This window comes from Emys orbicularis, chromosome 1 (genome assembly GCF_028017835.1).
Source record: "Emys orbicularis isolate rEmyOrb1 chromosome 1, rEmyOrb1.hap1, whole genome shotgun sequence".
In the NCBI taxonomy this organism is placed as follows: domain Eukaryota; kingdom Metazoa; phylum Chordata; order Testudines; family Emydidae; genus Emys; species Emys orbicularis.
Genome location: NC_088683.1, coordinates 246,919,626 through 246,939,880, shown reverse-complemented (window position 1 = coordinate 246,939,880; position 20,255 = coordinate 246,919,626). Strand labels below are relative to the sequence as shown.

Below are 20,255 nucleotides of genomic sequence, written 5' to 3'. Positions count from 1 at the left end.
TGGTTCAGAGTTGTTCTATTTCCGTGTGCCCATCGGTAGAATTTACCCCTTCCGAACAGCAATTTTCAAAGCTCTCTCCTTATCCTTTTCTGACCAATACCAGAATATTTGTTTTACATTAACAGCAGATTTTTTTTGCAACTGCCTATGTCTGGAAAAAAAAGCAGCCTCTTTTTCTCCTAACTTTAATCTCATGGTGAGTTCTATTAAACTTTCCCAGCATTACAAATTCTTTATTAACACTTTGGAGGGAAACAAGTAACCTCAGATGTGTTATGTGCATTCCTTGATATCAATAACTTTATCAGACATTATTCAAGAATACTTTATCGTGAGCTAAGGACAAGTTCTTGAATTTTTGCCTCTGCTGTGACCTATATAGCTGTAAAGCAGAAAACTAATTGTGACAGCCTGAACTCCTGAAATATCATGGACAAACTTTATTGAATTAAGTTAAACCTTATTGAATTAGGGTTAATACCTCTGTGGTCCACTGTATTAAAAATGCAGTTGTGTATTGTTATTGTGGAATTGTATGTAATTCCTCTAGGAGGATGGGGATGCTGATGTAATTCCTCTGGTTATCAGCCCTTTGAAGCCACCCTCCTGGAGAGGTACACATATACCAAGTCAAACTTGATTTTCGAGGGTCCAATAAAGAGAGGATTTTTGGATAAATAGCCTGGTTTTAAACAGGCTCAGAGCCTTCCTCCTGCTCCTGCAAACAGACAAGATCCCAGGTCCATGGAGGGCCCAATCCTTACGGAAGGGTTGGAAGGACTTGGCCTATTGAGGCCCCATAAGACTGGGTGTTTGTTATGAGCTGATGCTGTGCTGAACTTGAAACCAAAACAAAAACCCTTAGGAGGAGTGTGGAAGGATTGCTCCTGCCAGAGCCCATGTAAGGGGTGGGGTGATCTCTGGTAAGCTTATTAGCAGGTAGGCAGGTTCCTTTATTGTTTTTAATATGTTTTCTCTGTAATGCTTTTTACCTTAAGAACAAAGTAGGCTTTCTTAGAAAGAGCTGTGTGGTAACTTATAACCGTGGGCAGTCACACTGCTAACTCTCTCTGAAGAGGACGCAAGCACATGTGCTTGGCAAGCCTGTCCAAGCACATGTGACAGTTGTTCTGAACTGTGACACTAAATTAACATTTCCTGTAGCTCTTTAATGAAAATTACACAGTATGATCCTTTCACTGGTATTTACTGCAGCAGCCGTCAGTAATGTGAAAGTAACCATAAAGTCAACACACTAGTGAGATACAGGAAATCTCTGTAATACATTAGATTTCTGTCCAGTCACACTGGGTTAACATTTGAATGTTGTACATAATTAAATGTTGAACACAGTAAATCAGACATCACACATATTGAAAAACCTAGGTCTCAAATAAGTGTATAAGAGCTGACCAGGTTGTCTTTAAATCCAATTGATTATAATAAAGAGGCATTAAGATTGCTTCTGGTTCACAGCATGTTCACATATTTGAGACTTTGTAACTGAAAAAACACCTTCCAAAAGATAAGCTTCCTGTTCACAGTTAGAAGTCTATTCATCACTAATCATCTGCATCTTTAAAACTAAGACCACTAGTAATTACCCAAACAACATTTCTCTTAATACAAAAACATCTGAGTAAGCAAGCAATGTTGGGAAAATGTACTCAATGAAAGGTAAATTGATTTGGCAAGGTCTTGAAAAATGTTCACTTAAAATAAGGTTTGCCATTGGGAAAGCTCATACTGAAATCAATATTACTCACATTTCTTTAGGCAAAGTACCAACAATCCATTATAAGAAGTTACTGGTTATTGAGTTTATAAAAGAAGCAGAGAGGTCCTACTATAATATATTTCCGCATACCCGTAAACGATACAGACATGGCTCTGTGCTAGAGAACTGCAATCGGACATGCTGAGATTGAAGTTCTCTAGCACTGTCTAAGAGTTAATTGGAAAAAAAGTAAGCGAGAACTATACCTGAAGAACAGGGCAGAAGAAGATCCATAATAACTGAATCCGCTCCTTTGGTGTAAACATTTATTTCATCTGTAAGGGGATGCCTAACCACCACTGACATTCTTTTTCTGATGGAATCGAAGCCCAGTGTGTGCAAGAGTTCAAAGGTTAACCTTCCCAGATGAGGTAGCTCTACTGATACCTGGTCAGACAGTCTTCCAACCAGAGCACAGTTATATGCCCGAGCTGCATAGACAAGCGCAGCTTCATCTGGACTCTCTGCCTCATAACGGAGTTCTCCTTCTTCAGGTCTACTCCCTATAGCCCTTCTGTCCTGCTGTGAGCTATATCCATTGTTATTCATCTGCGGAGAGTGCGCCAACTTTTCTTCCAGTTTTAATAAAGTGCTCTCAGTGGATGTAGATGAAAGAATACTAGAACCGAGTCTGGGCATTGATTTACTGGTAGTCAGGCTTGATGAACTGCTGCTGTTAGATCCAGAGGTCAGACGGCTGGGAGTGAATCTTCGAATGAAGTCTTCTATGGTCTTTACCGGCGACTTCAGTTCAAATCTAACTCTAACCTTGAGAAATAAAAACCAACCACCAAAAAAAAAAAAAAGGATATATAAGAAATCTGACATTGTCATTTGATAACTCAAAGTAAGAAGCAAATCTCAGTCAGTGGCAAAAAGCTACGACAATCAGAGCTGAACAAGTAAGTGACCAAAAATCCCTAGGCTGACACTGTACCAGAAATGTTACTGGAACCAGTATGTATACACTTCAGAATTTACACTATTGTTGACCCTTCCTTGTGGAACCAATGTTAGAATCGCACCCAAAAATAATGTTAATATAACTAAAACCTTTGCATTCTATGGGTATGTCTAAGTGTGTAAATCCAGCTTGAAGAGACATACCCCTGCTAGCTCTGATCAAGCTAGCACATTAAAAATAGAAGTTACTCCTGGGGGAATTCTGTGCCACTGCGTGTGTGCATAATTAATGAGCCACACATATTTTTAATTTTTTGCTCAGAAAAAAGCTTCTGCTGGAAAGTTGCTGCAGTTCTGCATTTTGCCCATCAGAGGGCACTGTGGTGATAGACTAGAGCAGCAGCTCCCAGCCAGCTAGGGAAGAGAAAGAGGCTGCAGTGCCTTCTCCACAGCACCTGTCGGATCAGGTCATGAGATGGAGACTATGGGGAGACAGACAGCGTGGGGCTGCTGGGGGTCAGACAAGGGATCATAAGGGCTAGTGGGGGAAGACAGTCTTGGGTAGGGGCTGAATGGGAGTGGAAGCGCAGGGCCACGGGGGGGGGAGGGAGGTGCAAGGCCACATGGGGATGGGAAGGGGGTGCAGAGCTACAGTGGGGAGGGGGATGGCTGAGTGGGGGCACAGACACTTGCAGACAGGGGGAGGGGGTGCAGCGCCACATGGAGATGGGGGGAGTGGGTGTCTGAGTGGGGATGGAGGGACACTTGGGGATAGGGGCAGTTGTGCCTGAGTGAATGGGAGAGGCTAGAGGTCAGCCAGGGTCTGCATGGGTCAAGCTCCCTAAAAATCCCTCTCCGCTCCCCACCCCCTGCAAAAAGCTGTTCCATACTTTTCCCACCCATACACAGCAATGCTCCAAGTTCACACCCAGGCTCCTTCCCAGCAATTACTTCCCTCTCCCTCAGCTCCTCCATTACCCCTGACTCCCCCAAGCCTTTGCACTACTTCTGAGGGGTGTGGGAAACATGGTTCTGTATTGTAATTTAAATGAATTATTACTCAGAGTTCTGTATTAACATGCCTAGTAAGGAATTTATTTGTCAGAAAATACATCCTGAATCTTTTTTGTTGTCTGTATTGTTACAGACATACTTACTGATAGGCATTTTGAAATAAATGACCAAAAATAATTGAAACTAGTGTGATTATATCGTGTTATTTTGACAAATAAAATATGCAGAATTTGAAAATATTGAGTGCAGTATCTTAAATATTTTGTTGGAGATTTTTTAATTTTTTGGCGCAGAATTCCCCCGGGAGTAAGAAGTGTAGCCATGTTGGTGTGAGCAGCAGGAGGGGCTACTCACACTGAGTATGATCCCATCTGAGACCATAGGTATGTAGTTGGGGTAGCTAGCTCCTCCTGCCACTTGTGATGCTGTGGCTACACCACTATTTTTAGTGCACTAGCTTGATCAGAGCTAACCAGGCATGTCTCCTCCTACTGGAATTTACACATTCCAGCTCTAGCGTAGACATACCACTTGTGTGTATTCAGTAAAGTTGGTCGAAAAAATGTTTATGGAACACTTCTGTGGGAAAATGCAGTTTTGATGAAACCTAAATGTTTCATGGGAATGTGTCCATTTCAACACCATTTTAGACCAGACGAAGTTGAAACAAATCATTTCAACTTTCTCTTTCATTTTGATAATGTTGAAACATTTTGTTTTGATAAGGTAAAATGTTGTATTCTGATATTATCATTTTAATTCATTTTGTTCAGACTTGTATATTATACTAAAATATTAATTTACAATTATATTATATTCATGATATTTAATGTTATATATTATAATGTTTTAACATCAAAACAAAATGTTTCAATGGTTCCAAATTGAAATTCTTTGGAATTTTCATTTTGTGGGAAATTTTGACATTTCTGCTAAGAGAGAAAACAAATTTAGAAATGTTAGTATTTCCTGTGGAATGGAAACTCCAGCTTCTGACCAGCTCTAATATTAAGTCTAATGATATTTGTGTGATATACATTAGATGGTGAGTGTTTTGTTCCACTTCTCATTAATAAATGATACTACTTTGTAAGTACATAAGTCTTCCAAATCATCAGCTGTCATAATCTTGCCCAATTTATATTATTAATTTTCTTTTACATAATTTGCAACATTTAAGAGGAGATTTTGTCAGCACACCCTCTTTATAATATTTTTAAAAAATAATATAGCCTTCTAAAAATGTAGTTGAAATAAGCAAAATATTTATAAAGAACTGCCTATGTGCCCCTTATTCCAGGGGACTCTGACAAATTAACCTAAAACATGCCCAGAGATGCGAATTATGTTTATTTAAGAAGTTTCAGTATGTGAACTCAGGAAGGAAAACAGTTTTAGAACGGCTTCAAAAATTGCATTACATACAAATAATCTGTTGGGGTTAAGAGAAACAGTTGAAATACACCTTTTAACTAATGCTTGACCTCATCACTAATTTTAAACTTGTATATGTTGTTTTCCTCATTGATGTATGAATTGGTGCCAAGAATTGTATCATAAACATCTCTGTTTCCTTCAAGGAAAGGACAGTTTTATGTCTCCTATTTACACATCTCGGAGATAATCAAATACAACATAATGGAGACTCATGCTCCATTTTGCTGTCTCTCTAACCTACCTTTTGCCGTGGCTGATCTGGAGAGGTAACAACAACTGTATTGCAAATAGTCAATGCTATGAAAAAGTCAAAGATGTCAGAAAGTTCAGGGGTGAGCTGGGATAATGGCTGTTCATGGCTTCTCATAACCTCAAGACTCCTTGCACATTCGTTTACTTTTTCTAACAAATTAGGATCCGGAGTGATGTCTTTTTCCTAGAAATACAACAGGAACAGTGTTAATACTTTGCAGCTTCGTATATTTTAAAGTCTCAGACTGAACTGGTTCTGCCTGATGCATCAGCACCTCTCTGGTGGCACCATATATTTCTGGAGAATTTCAATTTTCCATCAAATGACACTTCCCCTGTCCTCTTTCCCCTAACCAGACATGCAGAAATATGTACAATTTTAGGCCTTATGATTGCAACATTAATTTTGTGAATGTAAACAGATGCAGGGGTGTCTTCCTCTCCCTGGTAGACCACCTAAAATTGCTCTAAAAATGATGTGGACTACCTCCATTAATTTCAATTGATTGTTAATACTGAACCCTAATGATGACAATTACATTGTAAATGAGCTATTGTTAATCCTTTAATTGCTGATCATTGTAACAGAAACATTCAGCTATTTTGGGATTGTGGAATGGAAATTGAGTAGTGTCCTGACATATCTTCCTCTCTTCAGTCTTACCTGCGAGAATTAGTGTAGGCTGCCCCAATATATAGACCTATATCATGAAAAACAAGACAACAAAACTAAGAGCTACTTCTGACATCAAAACAGTAAGCTTACCCATTTTGCACCACTAAGAAATTGTTTAGCTCCACTATATTTTAACCACTTTGAACTTGAGAGAAGCTCATATGCCACTGAAATCAAAATGTGGCATGTTTTCCACTGTGATTAAACAGCTATTACATTCCTTTCAGGGCAAAGATATCAATTTCCTAGGAAGGCATAATGCTGGTTACAGAAAAGATACAAAGTGTGCTTCATAAAGATATGAGCCCTAAAGCGTTGTCTTTATTGGGACTTTACTCCAGTTTCATCAATTGTTGCACAACTAGTGAGGTAGCTGCACCAGTACAAACCCCGTGTGTCAACACAGAAAGCTGTGCAAATGGAGCTTACCATTGACTAAACCTGGGGTTAGCTCCATCAATGCAAATTGCAGCTTTCCTTTTCCACACTTGGGGTTTGCACTAATGCAGCTTCATTGCTGACTGGACATCAACAGCTGGAATTAGGGCAGACTCTCAAAGTATACAGGACCTAATTCTTCACTCCATTAAAGCAATTTAACTTTGGCAAAATTCCATTGGCTTCCATGTAAAAATACGGTAACAGAGTAAAGCAGTATGACCATGCAATATTAATGAGATAGCAATTTGCAGGAGGAAAAACATGCACATGACATGTAAAAACACATGTAGAGATTAGTCATGGAAAAATTATGAGAACATTGTTCCACTTAACTTTTCTGCATATGCAGGACGTTTTTGTTTGTTTGCTTTTTAATGTAACTTGCTCTATTTAATGATAATCTTGAACCACTTACACTTGAAACTATGGAATGACTTACGGTTGCAATTACAGGGTGAATTTGAATATATTAATATCACAGTTCCCAATCCAGTACTTACTATTCATGCATTTGTAAATCACTGCTTCCCAAAAACTAAGATAGCATACATAGGCCAATTAGAACCCTTGGTTTTAATCCTTAATCTAACATCAATTGCTGTAAACAAAGGGATGAAACACATGTTGTTCTTGAAAATCAAGGAATACCCAAAACTAAGGGTATTTGAGTTTATCTTTCTGAACTTGGAGCCTAGAGGGATGACTCTTTATATAAGATCTCTGCATACTTTGTTGTTTTAACAACAACAACAACAAAAAAGCGATGAAAAGGAAAAAGCCAAGAAGATGAAAGCTATGAAAAGTACACAGTGTGGTACAGATTTCTTCATCTTTTCCCTTTAAAGCAATTGATACAAAAGATACAAAGCAAAGCACATTTGTTGCTCACAACTAACCATTGGGCTGCTGAATGCAGTGTGCTTGGAGAGAATGCTTGCTCTTTTTGCTTCAGCCCTGCTGCCGGTGCGTCGGTGGGATTTCATACTCAGGCTTCTGTGGACAACCTTAATGCTCTGATGACTGCTGACACTGTTCCGCTGGGATAATGTTCCTCCTTTAGCTGCTGTTTCTTCCTCCTCAGAATCAGCTTCCTGGTACATGGCTAAACGTCTGGCTATTGACAAAAATACACGAAGTGTAAGATTACACGTTTTGTAGGGAAGAAGAAAGAGAGAGAAGTGGTGGCTAAAACTTTCTCTATGTGGTCTAGTTTTAGTATTATATTGCACTTTACTGTAAGAATGAGTGATGCTATTATTACAATATAACAGGCTAGTCTTAATTGAACACTGATATCTTTTGACTAACGCAGATAAAATAATTAGCAATTTAATTCAGTACACTGCCTGCCTCATCTTCAGCTCAGTGTGACCAGGCTATTAGGTTCTACAGTCGCTCACAAATCAATTGATGCCCATCATAAAATCTCCCTCCATAACATTTTTCTTGCTAAAACTATCCAAAAAATGTGCTTTTCAGTTATGGTTTATGAAAGAAAAACCTAAACTTTACTGTCCTCCAGCAAAGACTGGGAAATTTTGCCTTATGTATTTCTGCCCACAAACATTTCAGAATGAATCTATCTATGGTACTTATAAGGCCCTCATTATCTTAATATCTGGGCACTTCACAAGCTTTCCATGTTATAAAGGGGAACTGAGGCACAAAAAGGCTAAGTAACTTGCTCGAGTTCACATAGAAAGTGTATAGCAGAGCAGGGCCAGGAAGCTAGGTTCGCAAGTTCTAGGCTGATCATTGGCCCATACTCTTTGAATGAAATCCTAAGCAAAACAAACATGACAATGCTAGGGAAAAGTACAGTAAATAATCAACTGCAACAGGTCATCAATAATGATTTTTAAAACCTCACTCTATGTGTAGAGTCATAACGTAGCTTATTAACGCTGTAGGATTGAAAACTGCTATGAATCGGGTTATTGCAATGGCTTGATTCTATTACTTATGTACTGCAGAGCACAAATATTAAGTGTACACAGAATTAAGTTTGCTTCAGAGTTTTCCCAGCAAGTTTTCCCATTTTTTTAAATCAAATCTTTAATCAACTGTGTAACTACAAAAGTTTATGATAACAAGCTACAGTGGCAGTTTAATCAGCATAAGGAAGATATCACTGAACAAAAAAATGTGCAAAGCAGTCTTGATGTAGCGCACATCTATTTCTAGCGGATTTCATTATTTCTAGGGCTGTCAAGCGATTAAAAATTAATTGTGATAAATCGCGAGATTAAAAAAATAATCACACTTAATCACAGTTATAATCACATTGTTAAACAATAACAGAATATCATTTATATAAATATTTTTGGATGTTTTCTACATTTTCAAATATATTGATTTCAATTACAACAGAATACAAAGTGTACAGTGCTCACTTTATATTATTATTTTTTATTACAAATATTTGCACTGTAATAAAGATAAACAAAACAAATAGTATTTTTTTCAATTCACCTCATACAAGTACTGTAGTGTAATCAAGCAGGCAGGATTATCTCCCGTATATGTAAACAAACTTGTTTGTCTGAGTGATTGGCTGAAAAGAAATAGGACAGAGTGGACTTGTAGCCTCCAAAGTTTTACATAGTTTTATTTTTGAATGCAATTATGTAAAAAAAAAATAAAAATCTACATTTGTAAGTTGCACTTTCATGATAAAGAGATTGCACTACAGTACTTGTGTGAGGTGAATTTAAAAGTATTATTTCTTTTGTTTATCTTTTTAACAGTGCAAATATTTATAATAAAAATAATAATATAAAGTGAGCACAGTACACTTTGTATTGTGTTGTAATTGATATCAATATATTTTGAAAATGTTCAAAAACATTTAAAAATATTTATAATAAATTTAAATTGGTATTCTTTTGTTTAACAGTGAGATGAAAACTGCGATTAATTGCAATTAATTTTTTTAATTAAGTTAATTTTTATTAATCACTTGAGTTAAGTGCCATTTATTGACAACCCTATTTATAACTGATGCATATCACATTTATACATTCAACAAGAATCATGATCATTTAGTAGTTGGGCTTTTCTTTCAGTAGATAGGCATTTATCACTAACATTTATCCATTTATCAGGTATTCACTGAAAAGACTTCCATTATACTCAGAGAAACCAAAGTAGAATAATGCACAGTATACTGGATGCAGATGCACAGTATCAGTTATGTACCAAAGTCTTCACTTTCTATCAATTCTCTGGTGTAACCTATCAGGCTTTCCCAATGTCATGTACTAAATCACTAATTGTGGCTTGACATGCAAACAACATAACATTAAATATTTCCATTAAAACATTAATTGGAAAAAAACCCTTGCATTACATTTAACTGAGTTCATTGTGGGGTTTCTTTTAATACAGCTAAAATGTAAAAAAACCCAATCTATAATCCAGTGTAATCTTCATAACAATCTTAATCTCTCAGAAAGTAGCCACAGGAGTTAAAATCAGATAGCACACAATATATAGATACTACTACTGGCACTATTGGCATTGTACGTCAGTAAAGCTGGGCAAGATTTTTCAAAAGAATAGTTTATTTGACAAAATATGCAGTTTCAGGAGACCTAAAACTACTCGCAAAGTTGACAAGAATAGTTTGAGTCATTCACAAAATGACCAGAAGAGACTTTTTCGATTAATCATAAATTCTGAAACATTTCAGATTCAGTTCAACACAAACTGAATTTTTTTATTTTGATTTTTCAGAACTGCCATTAAACCAACCCTCCCCCAAATCAGTTATTTGCCCAGCTCTATATGTGGTACAGTCCTCTGAAAAACTAAATACACAAAAAGAGCCAGATCCAGAGTTACACCAATTTTTCCCTGCGGGTGCTCCAGCCCCGGAGCACCCACGGAGTCGGCGCCTATGCACACACAGAGCAAATACTTTACTGCCTCGGGGATTTTAGCCCTGGGACTCAGGGCTTCAGCTGGGGGAGAGGGGGTTTAGCGCTGCAGCCACCAGGTGAGTGGGGTCAGGGTTCTGGGCAGGGGGTAGGGGTCAGAGCTTCTGACCTTCAGAAGCACCAAGGCTCAGGGCTTCAGCCTCGTGGGGGGTGCCGAGGCTTGGGGCATAAGCTATGAGGGGAGCGCCGGTTTCAGCTCCAGCGCTCCTCCCATTGGTAAAGCTCCAGCATGCTCCCCCACAAGCTGAAACAGGGAATGAAGCTTTGGAAGTCCAAGCCCTGGTGCGCCCCATGGTCAGAAGCCAGGAATGGAGCCGCGGGGCTGAAGCTCTGAGCCGCAGCGTCCCCCCTAGATCTAAAGCCCTGAGCCCTGGTGCTCCCGAGGGTCAGAAGCACTGACCCCGCCCCCCTGCTTGGAGCCCTGACATCCCTCCCCCCCTCATGGCTTCAGCCCCAACTCCTCTCAGTGGCTGAAGTCTGTAACGTCTTGTTCAGAGTTAAGGACATTTCAGAGTTACGGACAACCTCCATTCCTGAGGTGTCCGAAACTCTGAGGTTCTGCTGTACACACCAATGTACTCTGGGAAACGTATGCTTATTTTCATTAGCATGTTTTCATCTCAAAGCCGTATTCCCAATTCACTTTGCTAACCATCAAAGATACACTTTTACAGCTGATCTTGCAAGCTTCGGAGCAGCACCCTCAACTCCCAGCAGAGTCAATGGGAGTTGTGGGCACTCGGCATCTCACAGGAACAGGCCCCAGTGGCCTAAGGTCGCAGACTCAAGTTTGCCACAAGCAATAATCTTTCTTACAGTTGATAATGTGCACTTGAATAGCATACCCAGGGAACGTCATACTGCTCTGTATTATGCACCTTTGCCAGGGAAAAGGACCAAACAAAATGACTACTTTTATCTTTATAAAATGTTCCACACAGCTGGTCAAGCTCTTCTCCAACTATACTGGTTAATAACAGGCCATGGCAGCTTTGGTTGAATGCCTGACTTGCAGTCTTTCCAAATAAATATGAGATCTTATAATCATATTCAGGAAAAGTTTCTGTTTTGAAAACATCTTTCAAAATGCAGGACTTCAAGCACAAACCCTGAGCTAATTATTATTTTATTCTACAGACACACAAATCAGAAGCTAAGTGAAAATGCATTACATGGAAAATGTACCAAAGCTGCCTTTGCATTCCTTCTCTGTATAATTATTCATTGCTTTTGTCTCTTCTATTTAAAAAAAAAATCTTTTGTTTACTGAAGAAGCATACAGTGTTTTCCTCGAATGACGTTCAGCAAGCTTATCAATATTATATGTATACTGTAGTCATCTCTAGTCTGCACATAAGCAAATGAAAATATTCTGTTCCCAAGAGAAATTTTCTTTAGAACTCAATCCTTTCGTCATTATTGCCATTTTAAACCTAAGCTTTACCCCTAAACTGAAGTAGATATAAGATCACAGTCTGAAGCACAGACACCCGAGTCTCATCTCATGAGCATTTGTGTTCAGCATCATTTCAGCTAATCTCTGGTGGTCCTCCAGATTTACACCAGTGTATGTGAGACGAGGCTCAGGCCCACAGAGTGGAATAGGATTTTGGCTGTTTCTGAAACAGTCTTGTATGGTAAGTATTAAGAGGCGTTAGAAACTAGGATATGTGGTTTAATCTATGCACTATGGTTCATAACTCTTCAACTGTGCAAAACATGTTTCTTTAGGAACACTATGTTCTCTCCCTCCTTCTAGCCTCAAATTCAGAACCTTTTCTATGAACTTTACATCATGAAAGACATTGTTTTGGGATGGTTTCCAGTGTCAACAGCTTTTACTCACTGAATACTGATGTCCTTTCCCCATGTAGAGGGTTCTTTATTTGGAGTAAATACGTACATACCTTTCAGAACCACAATAATGTAACCGGGAATATCAAATTACACAATCACATAGCTTATGTTATATAATCTTTCATATTAAACAGAGTAATAAATACCAAAAAATCAATGCTTTTTCTATGAAGTAAGAAGCTCACTTCCGTTACGTTTGTCCTATTCAAATGCAACAATAAAGTGTTTAATATAACTACACTACACTAATAATCAACTAGGGTATTTGGTGAGATTTTTTTTAAAGATTTATTTTTACTTAGCCCTTTGCTTCACTTATTAATACAAAATGACCCTCCATATCATCCTGCGACCTCTACTGGAGTAACATTTTGTAGCTTTCCTATTAGGATAAAGGAGTCATCCTGGCACGTTGGTAGCTAGACACCTGCAAGAGGTAGTCATGACACACCGGGGGAAGCTCCATGAGCGATATCTTCCAGGTAAACTGCAATCAGTATTCCCCCTCCTATACAAGAGATTTTTCAGCTGCTCTATTCTGTGTCAGGAATACAGCATTAAGAACATTGTCCTGCCACCACTAGCTGAAACAAGGGAAAGATCAAAATTAAACTTATTTAAATTAGTAAAAATGGAGTGGTGACAGTGAATCCTAATGTTAAAATGCATATAAATGTGTAATTGTTTATAATGATAAGGATGTAATAATTAATAAAGAGAGTTTCAAGCAGTTACAGCTAGGGATAACAAGATGGTGGTTTTGGAATAATTCGGCCTATAGGAAACAGGCAGGCTAAGATGAAATAAAGGTTACTCCAAAACCTGAAGGGAAGGTTCAATCGAGCATGGCACAGGTTTTCAATCAGGTCCAGCTTTGATTGAGAGATGTGTTCAGCGACTGTGATTGGTTCAGAAGAACAGACCAATCAGGGAAGGCTTAAAATGATTGGTGGAGGGTATGCTAATGATAAGGATTGAGGAAATAACCAATCAGAATAGGCCAAAACCTATATATAAGGCAGAGAGCTGAGAAGCTTGAGTCACTTAATAGAAGAGCAGGTGGACAAGCAGGAGAGGAAGAAGGAAGATCAGAAGAGAGCTGAAATAACTGAAAAGGGAGGAGCCATGGCAGCAATAGCTAAGAAGTAGCTGTGACAGAACTGAAGAACCTTTTGACAGAGCAGAGGGGAAGAAGATGGCAGAGAAATAAGCATGAGGACTATAGTATAAGGAATCAATAGGACATATGAGTGTGTCTGCCTGAGATAATAAAGTTGGATGACTGTGTATGTGTGTATTTATTACTAAGTATGCAGTTTTAATGTTTAAGTAAGAACTTGCTGTCAGCATCCATAAGAATTTCCCAGGGCATAAGCTACGAGAAAACTTCCTCTGTGTATTGAAGGCCTCAGATTACATCCATGCTGAATGCCATTGTGCTTGTGTATTAGACGGGTTAAAAACACACAGTAAAAATACACAATTCTAGCTTTGCTGACCCCCCTCCCTTCCTCAGGGACAAATTAAACTATTATTCTTTTCACAAAGCAAAAGAAAATGAAATAGGAAAAAACAAATCAGCTACATCAGTGTGTTTAAAACACCCCACCCCGTTAGCAGGTGTTGATCCTGTAGGGAAAGGGTTAAAAGGCCCTGACACTGATGACCTGTTACCCTGTATAAACATAAGGGAGGTGAGCAATCATGAGGGAGCAACAGCCACCGTGGGGAAAAGAATTGAGTTGATCTTTATCATCTTTTTAAAAATTTCCTATTAATAAAGTCAAATCCCCAGGATGGATGCAAGGTGAGTTTGGACTGGGCAAATTATGTCTGTAGGTCAAATAGGGAAAGACATCTCTGTTGGGATATGTAAGGGTTAAGTAAAGACCTGGGTAACTGCTAGCATGGTATTTGGGAGGAAGGCACGGGCAGGCACTGTCTCTTCGCTTGATAAAGTGCTATCCCTCTCCCTTCCCTTCTGCTTGTTAAGGATTGATAAGCATTGCAGCTGCATAAGGAATGTGGGTGTCTAAAGAATACCCTTTCTGTAAAGAAGTGTTATCTCCTCCTCCCTTCCTTTCCCAGCTACATAAACGAGCTCAGAATCATGGCCCCTTCCTCCCTTCCCTGTGAACTGCTGATTAAGGGAACCTGTGGCTGCAATTACTGAAAAGAAATGCATCTTCAAGGTAAAAATGTCTGTAAAATATGCTTAATGCTGTAAACAGTAAATAGGGGCGGGGATAATTATATTCAGTATATGGGTATTCATATTACTAAATAAGGGTTTTGGGGGCATTGTAGTAAATGTGGGTATTTCCATACTAACTTAGATAAAAGAGCGTGATGTAATTAATTCAGCGCTTACTCCACAATTGGGTCAAGGGGAACAAGTATCGCAATAAAGAAGCCCATTTACTCCATCTGCCTCTGGGTCAGCCTGCTCTTCTTTTCATTCTCTAACAATCTGCTCACAAGAAAACAACAGTTATGGCGCAAAATTGACATAAAACGGAGAAAGTGATCGTGCTGCATGATGTACACCACCCCAGCCGAATCTTCACCAAGAACAGACAGACAACATGCCAAGAGGGATCTCATTTTCCCAAGACAGTGACTAAGAAATCTGGCTAATCCAAATGGAAAATGATAGGGTTTTCACCATTCCCTTCCCTCTGAGCTTCCCTTTCACTGTTCCACTCTCTGGATTCACGCCCCACCCCGCCCGCCCAAAAAAATTGGAGGGAGGGGAAAATGCAAAGAATGAAAAATTATGGGTTTTCTGCTGTGTGTGACTGAGCTCTTGGGAATTAAACTTGGGTTTGGACAATCATTCCATACACAGTGAAAAACTAAAATTAGAAGGATTGGCGACCACATCCCTGGACAAGTCTACTATAAAGTTAGACTTTGGAAAAACATCTGGGGCAGATGCCAGGCTGATCATCATCTGGCTGTAGCTAAATCATATCATGTGTGTCACAGACACAATCAGGTCATAAACTGCTGCAGGGATCTGAAGGGCCAGTTTTGAGACGTTAGGTGCCAACTAATTGTGTCATTAATTCCATGGATGTTGGAAGAAGAGCATTCCGGAATCATGGCTTTTATTATAAGATGGGGATTACCTTTTCTTTGGTTGTCTATACAGTTATTTTTAGACCACTAGTGTGAACCCCACTAGCCTGAGTCTCTCGACTTGGGCTGGAAGGCTCACTCCAAAATGCTGCGTAGACATACCCACTGAGACTCTGGCTGGATGACGCTGTGAGCCCTATGCTGGCCTATCTCATGCGCCTGCCCCCCAACACTCAGCCCATCATAGACCCAGACAGCAGAAGGTGGAAGTGGCACTAAATTTATCTATTCTTCACACCTCAAATCCAAAAGAGGTGCCTCAGATAAGACATCTTCGTTCAAATTCATTCATCTGACAACAGAAACCAGAGCCAAAGCTCACTGACACCTTGTGCAGACCATCACCTCATTAAGGAGGCATCATAGCTCCCAGGCAACAAGAAAGACCTCTAATCCCGATTCAACCACAAAGACCCATGGACTCCACCAAATTCCCAAGCAAGTTAAAGGACAGAGGCACTCCCCTCTACTTCACTGAAAATATCACACATGTTTGGGATGGCTTTCAAACAGCCTGGATCTATTCCCCCTTTGGGGTGATTTAGCCAACAACGAAGTTGCCTGTATTCCCAGAGATTAGTATATTTAATCCTCAAGAAGTACTGGAAACCCTGAAGGAGTCTTGACCCAAGGTCTGTGAATCCAACCTATGCCTTCACAGTTCAGGCATCTGCATCTGTGTGGTCAGCCCTCAGTGATTCAGCCCAAGTACCCACTCTCAAGCTTCCAGCTTCCCAGCTATTGCCTTTCTTGGGTGTCTCCCTCCCTTCTGACCAGGCTGCAGAGTTCCCTATCTTCACTGTGTTATTCCCAGCCGAGACAGGATGCCTAAGCTCCCCTGCGTGCTTTCTCTTCAGGGAGGGTTAACAGTGTGACTGCCCACACTCATAAGTTGCCACACAGCTCCGGCTATGCAAGCATTACTGAGAAAACATTAAAAACAATAAAAGAACCTATCCTAACATGGGCTCTGGCAGGAACAGTCCTTCAGTACCTCAGCCAAAGGGTTTCCTTGTGGTTTCAAATTCATCACAGTTTCAGCTCAGAACAAGATCCTAGCCTTATAGGGCCTCAGGAGGCCAAGTCCATCCACCTTTCCCTAAGGACTGGGGCCCTCCATTGACCAGGGGTCCTGTCCATTTGCTGGATCAGGAAGAAGGACCTGAGCATGTTTAAAACCAGGTGATTTAACCAAAAACCCTTTCTTTGTCTGGAGAATTCCATTTGAATTAGTACCCTATATGCATACCTCTCCAGGGGATGGCTTCAGATAACTAGAGGAATTTTACATTAGCATTCCCCTCGTCCTAGAGGAGTTATGTACTATTCCACAATAACACGTACACAATTGCCTATGTAATAAAATGGATTCCAAATGGTATCAAACTTAACTCAGTAAGGTTTAACTTAATTCAATAAAGTTCATCTTAATTCCACAAGGTTGGACCACAATGTTGCAGGATATTGTCAGTTTGTCACATCTTTTATGGCTCGTGAAAGGGCGTCATGAGCAACTGGTGTCACTCCTGACTGAAATAGCCAATGCCTTATTCAGGGAAGAAATTTTTCCTTCCTCATTTGAACGCACAATAGCTTGACCAACACTGAAGAAACCCACTTCAGATATCAGTACTAGCTAACTACTGGCCAGAATCCAATCTCCTGTTCCTGACCAAGTACATAGAGAAGCTAGCTAAAGGCCAACTATAAGCTTATCTTATTGAAGCTAGTATCCTAAATCCAGCACAGTTTGGATTCAGCCCAGGATGTGGGATGCAAACAGCTTTAGTGGCACTGACGCATTATCTCCTGCTGTCAATGGATAGAGAGTAGACTTCCATTCTCATCCTCCTGAACCTCTCTGGAGCTTCTGATATTGTCAACCATTAGATACTTCTGTCCCGACTTAGAGAAGTCGAAGGGGACCAGGGAAATGTGCTATAATGGCTTTAAGTCTTTCCTTGTGGAAAGTTCCCAAAGAGCAGTGATGGAAAATTACACCTCACCACTAGACCTCTCATTTGTGGAGTCCCACAAGAATCAATTCTCTCTCCTGTCCTATTCAACATGCAGCACCAGTGAACTGATCAAATGACAGGGACTTAAGTACTAGCAACATGCAGATAACACCAGGGCCGGTGCTACCATTTAGGTAAAGTAGGTGGTTGCCTAGGGCGCCAAGATTTGGGGGTGCCAAAAAGCACTTTTTTTTACATCATTTCTACGCCCCCTCCCCGAGCGCGCGGTTGCTGCTCCACTTCTCCCGCCTCCCAGGCTTGCAGCGCCAATCAGCTGTTTGGCACCACAAGCATGGGAGGGGAGGAGAATTAGAGCGGGGGCGGTGTGCTCGGGGAGGAGGCGGAGCAGAGGTGAGCTGGGGTGGGGAGCTGCCGCACGGCTCCCCGGGGGGGGAGCTGCTGCAGGGGGGGCCTCAGGGCAGGGGGGGAAGCTGCCGCGGGGGGGGGTGCCTCAGGGTGTGGGGGGGGGGGTGGGGAGCTGCCGCAGGGCTGGGGGGGTGCAAGGTGGAAGTTTCACCTAGGGTGCGAAACTTCCTTGCACCGGCCCTGGATGACACACAACTCTGCCTGTCCTTTGCCATCTACAACCACATCATGACCATCAAGATGATTGGACAAAATCAGCTCATGGATAAAGCACAACTGGCTGAAGCTGAATCCAAGCAAGCCAAAGGTGATGCTGATGGGTTGAGAAAAGCAATCTGAAGAGCTCCCAGCCATGGTTCAGTCTTCTTTGATTCAAGATACACACTTGCAATCGATCAATTCAGTCTGTAGTTTAGAAGTGTTCCTGGATTTCCCACTAACCCTAAGCTCTCATATAGCAGCATTTCTGAATAATACTTTCTACCATTTCCAGTTGGCTAGGAGATTCCATCCCGTCCTGGTAGATGATGACCTGGGCTTGGTTATACACAACTTTGTCACCTCCCATCTGGACTACAGCAATGAAATATATCTGGACACATCAGCCCTTAGGACACTCCAACTCAGACAGAATGCTGCAGCAGTTCTCAGCAACACAGGCTACTTGAGAACATCACACCTATCCTCTGCTCCCTATACTGACTTGATATTCTGTGGGAAGCCAAGTTCAAGGTTTTAGTGCTTATCTTCAAGGTTCTCCATAGTCTTTGCCCAGGATATCTAAAAAGGTCTCCTAAAGCTTTGGGATGAAGATTGTGATTGACAGTTCTGCTTCTCAGGCACAATAGAACTTTCTACCATAAGGGTTAAACTGGTCTGTTCTGGAGATAGGACTTTCTCAGGGGCTGGTCGAAACTGTGGAATGAACTCCACACAGGAAATAAGGATCATCACAAATCTCATCATCTTCCAATTCAAATGCAAGGTACATTTCAACCTTGCCTTCCCTAACATAAACACATGGTAGTGTCTACATTAAACCAAAAACAAAATCCTACCAAAACAAAATTCTGCACTGTACATGCAATTTTCACAGTGGGAAGAGGATGAGTGAAAGTACACAAAGCACATGTGACAATCGTTACTTATGCTGCTTAATGCACTGCTGAAAGGTGCTCAGATACTGTGGTGATGAGGGCAGTATAAAAACCTACACAGAACAGAAAAAAAAAACAGAACCTTTGGATGAATTTTCAGGGTGTGAACAAAGTTTGTAACATATCACAGGTCATGGAACAATGCTGGGAATACCATGCCCAATCTGCCAGATGAGTTACCAGGTACCAGCAGATTACATACCTATATAACAAGCTCAAACCAAAACGCTCAGAATAGAATTTCTACTCCAAGTACATTCGCTCCCACAAGGCACCACAACAGAACATGAATTGTGGATTTCAGCATGCAAATCATGACATTGATGTAACAGTTTTAAATCAGATCTTGCCATAAGTTTTACATTTATTTCATCACCTCACAGACTATTCACAGTTTGGTTCCTAGTGTTAAATTACTATGACTGAAAGAAATACTATGATTAACAGAAAAAGGCATACAATTGCTAAGATTATGCAGGGAGGCCAATGGGTTTTGTTTGGTTTTCTGGGTCCTTAGTACTCAATCAGTTTTAAACTTGCATATGTGGCAAGACTGGATCTTTTTATAAGTGGCAGATTTTAGAGTTCTCTAAACCTCATTTTAATCCACAACCAGAACTGACTGGGTCAGCTGGACAGCATCCAGGATCGGCTCTACCATTTTTGCTGCCCCAAGCAAAAAAAAAAAAAAAAAGCCGCTCGGACTGCCGCCCGAACTGCCTAAGCAAAACAAACAAAAAAAGCTGCCTGGACTGTGCCGCCCCAAGAATGGAAGGAATGCCGCCCCTTAGCATGTGCCGCCCCAGGCACGTGCTTCCTCCGCTGGTGCCTGGAGCCGGCCCGGACAGCATCAGTTATTAAATATATCCTAAACAAAACCTGGTGGGATTGCTGGCTTTTGGTATGTATAATGGAAGGGCTTCCTCAAATCCTTTGTATTTAAACACAGGAGCATAAAGTGTTATAGATGTTATTAATGACAGGAAAAACAATTGAAGGAGGGATCTTATGTGACCTGAACTAGTGGGTAGTCATCAGGTGGGAAGACAAGATATCAGTGGAGTAACTTCACAGAAAGAATGGGCCTGGGAATCAGCCTGGAGAATAGACACTAAAAATCTTGAGTGAGAACACTTATTTATTGTGTCATTGATCCTAAAAGTGGAGAATAAAAACAAAGAAAATTATGATCATTTATACACATGCGTCTGACGAAGTGAGTATTCACCCACGAAAGCTTATGCTCCAATACATCTGTTAGTCTTAAAGGTGCCACAG

General features: G+C 40.5%; 1 protein-coding gene across 1 annotated transcript in view; it reads right to left on the bottom strand.

Annotated features, from left to right (window-relative positions):
* The window catches only part of ATP10A (ATPase phospholipid transporting 10A (putative)), a 154,546-nt gene that overhangs the window by 23,463 nt on the left and 110,828 nt on the right, over positions 1-20,255 (bottom strand). Inside the window, exons 8-10 of the mRNA XM_065423472.1 lie at positions 7,397-7,614; positions 5,373-5,567; positions 1,984-2,545 (exon numbers count right to left, since the gene is read on the bottom strand). Of these exons, the coding sequence (XP_065279544.1) occupies positions 1,984-2,545; positions 5,373-5,567; positions 7,397-7,614 (975 nt within the window). The remainder of the gene's footprint in view (positions 1-1,983; positions 2,546-5,372; positions 5,568-7,396; positions 7,615-20,255) is intronic.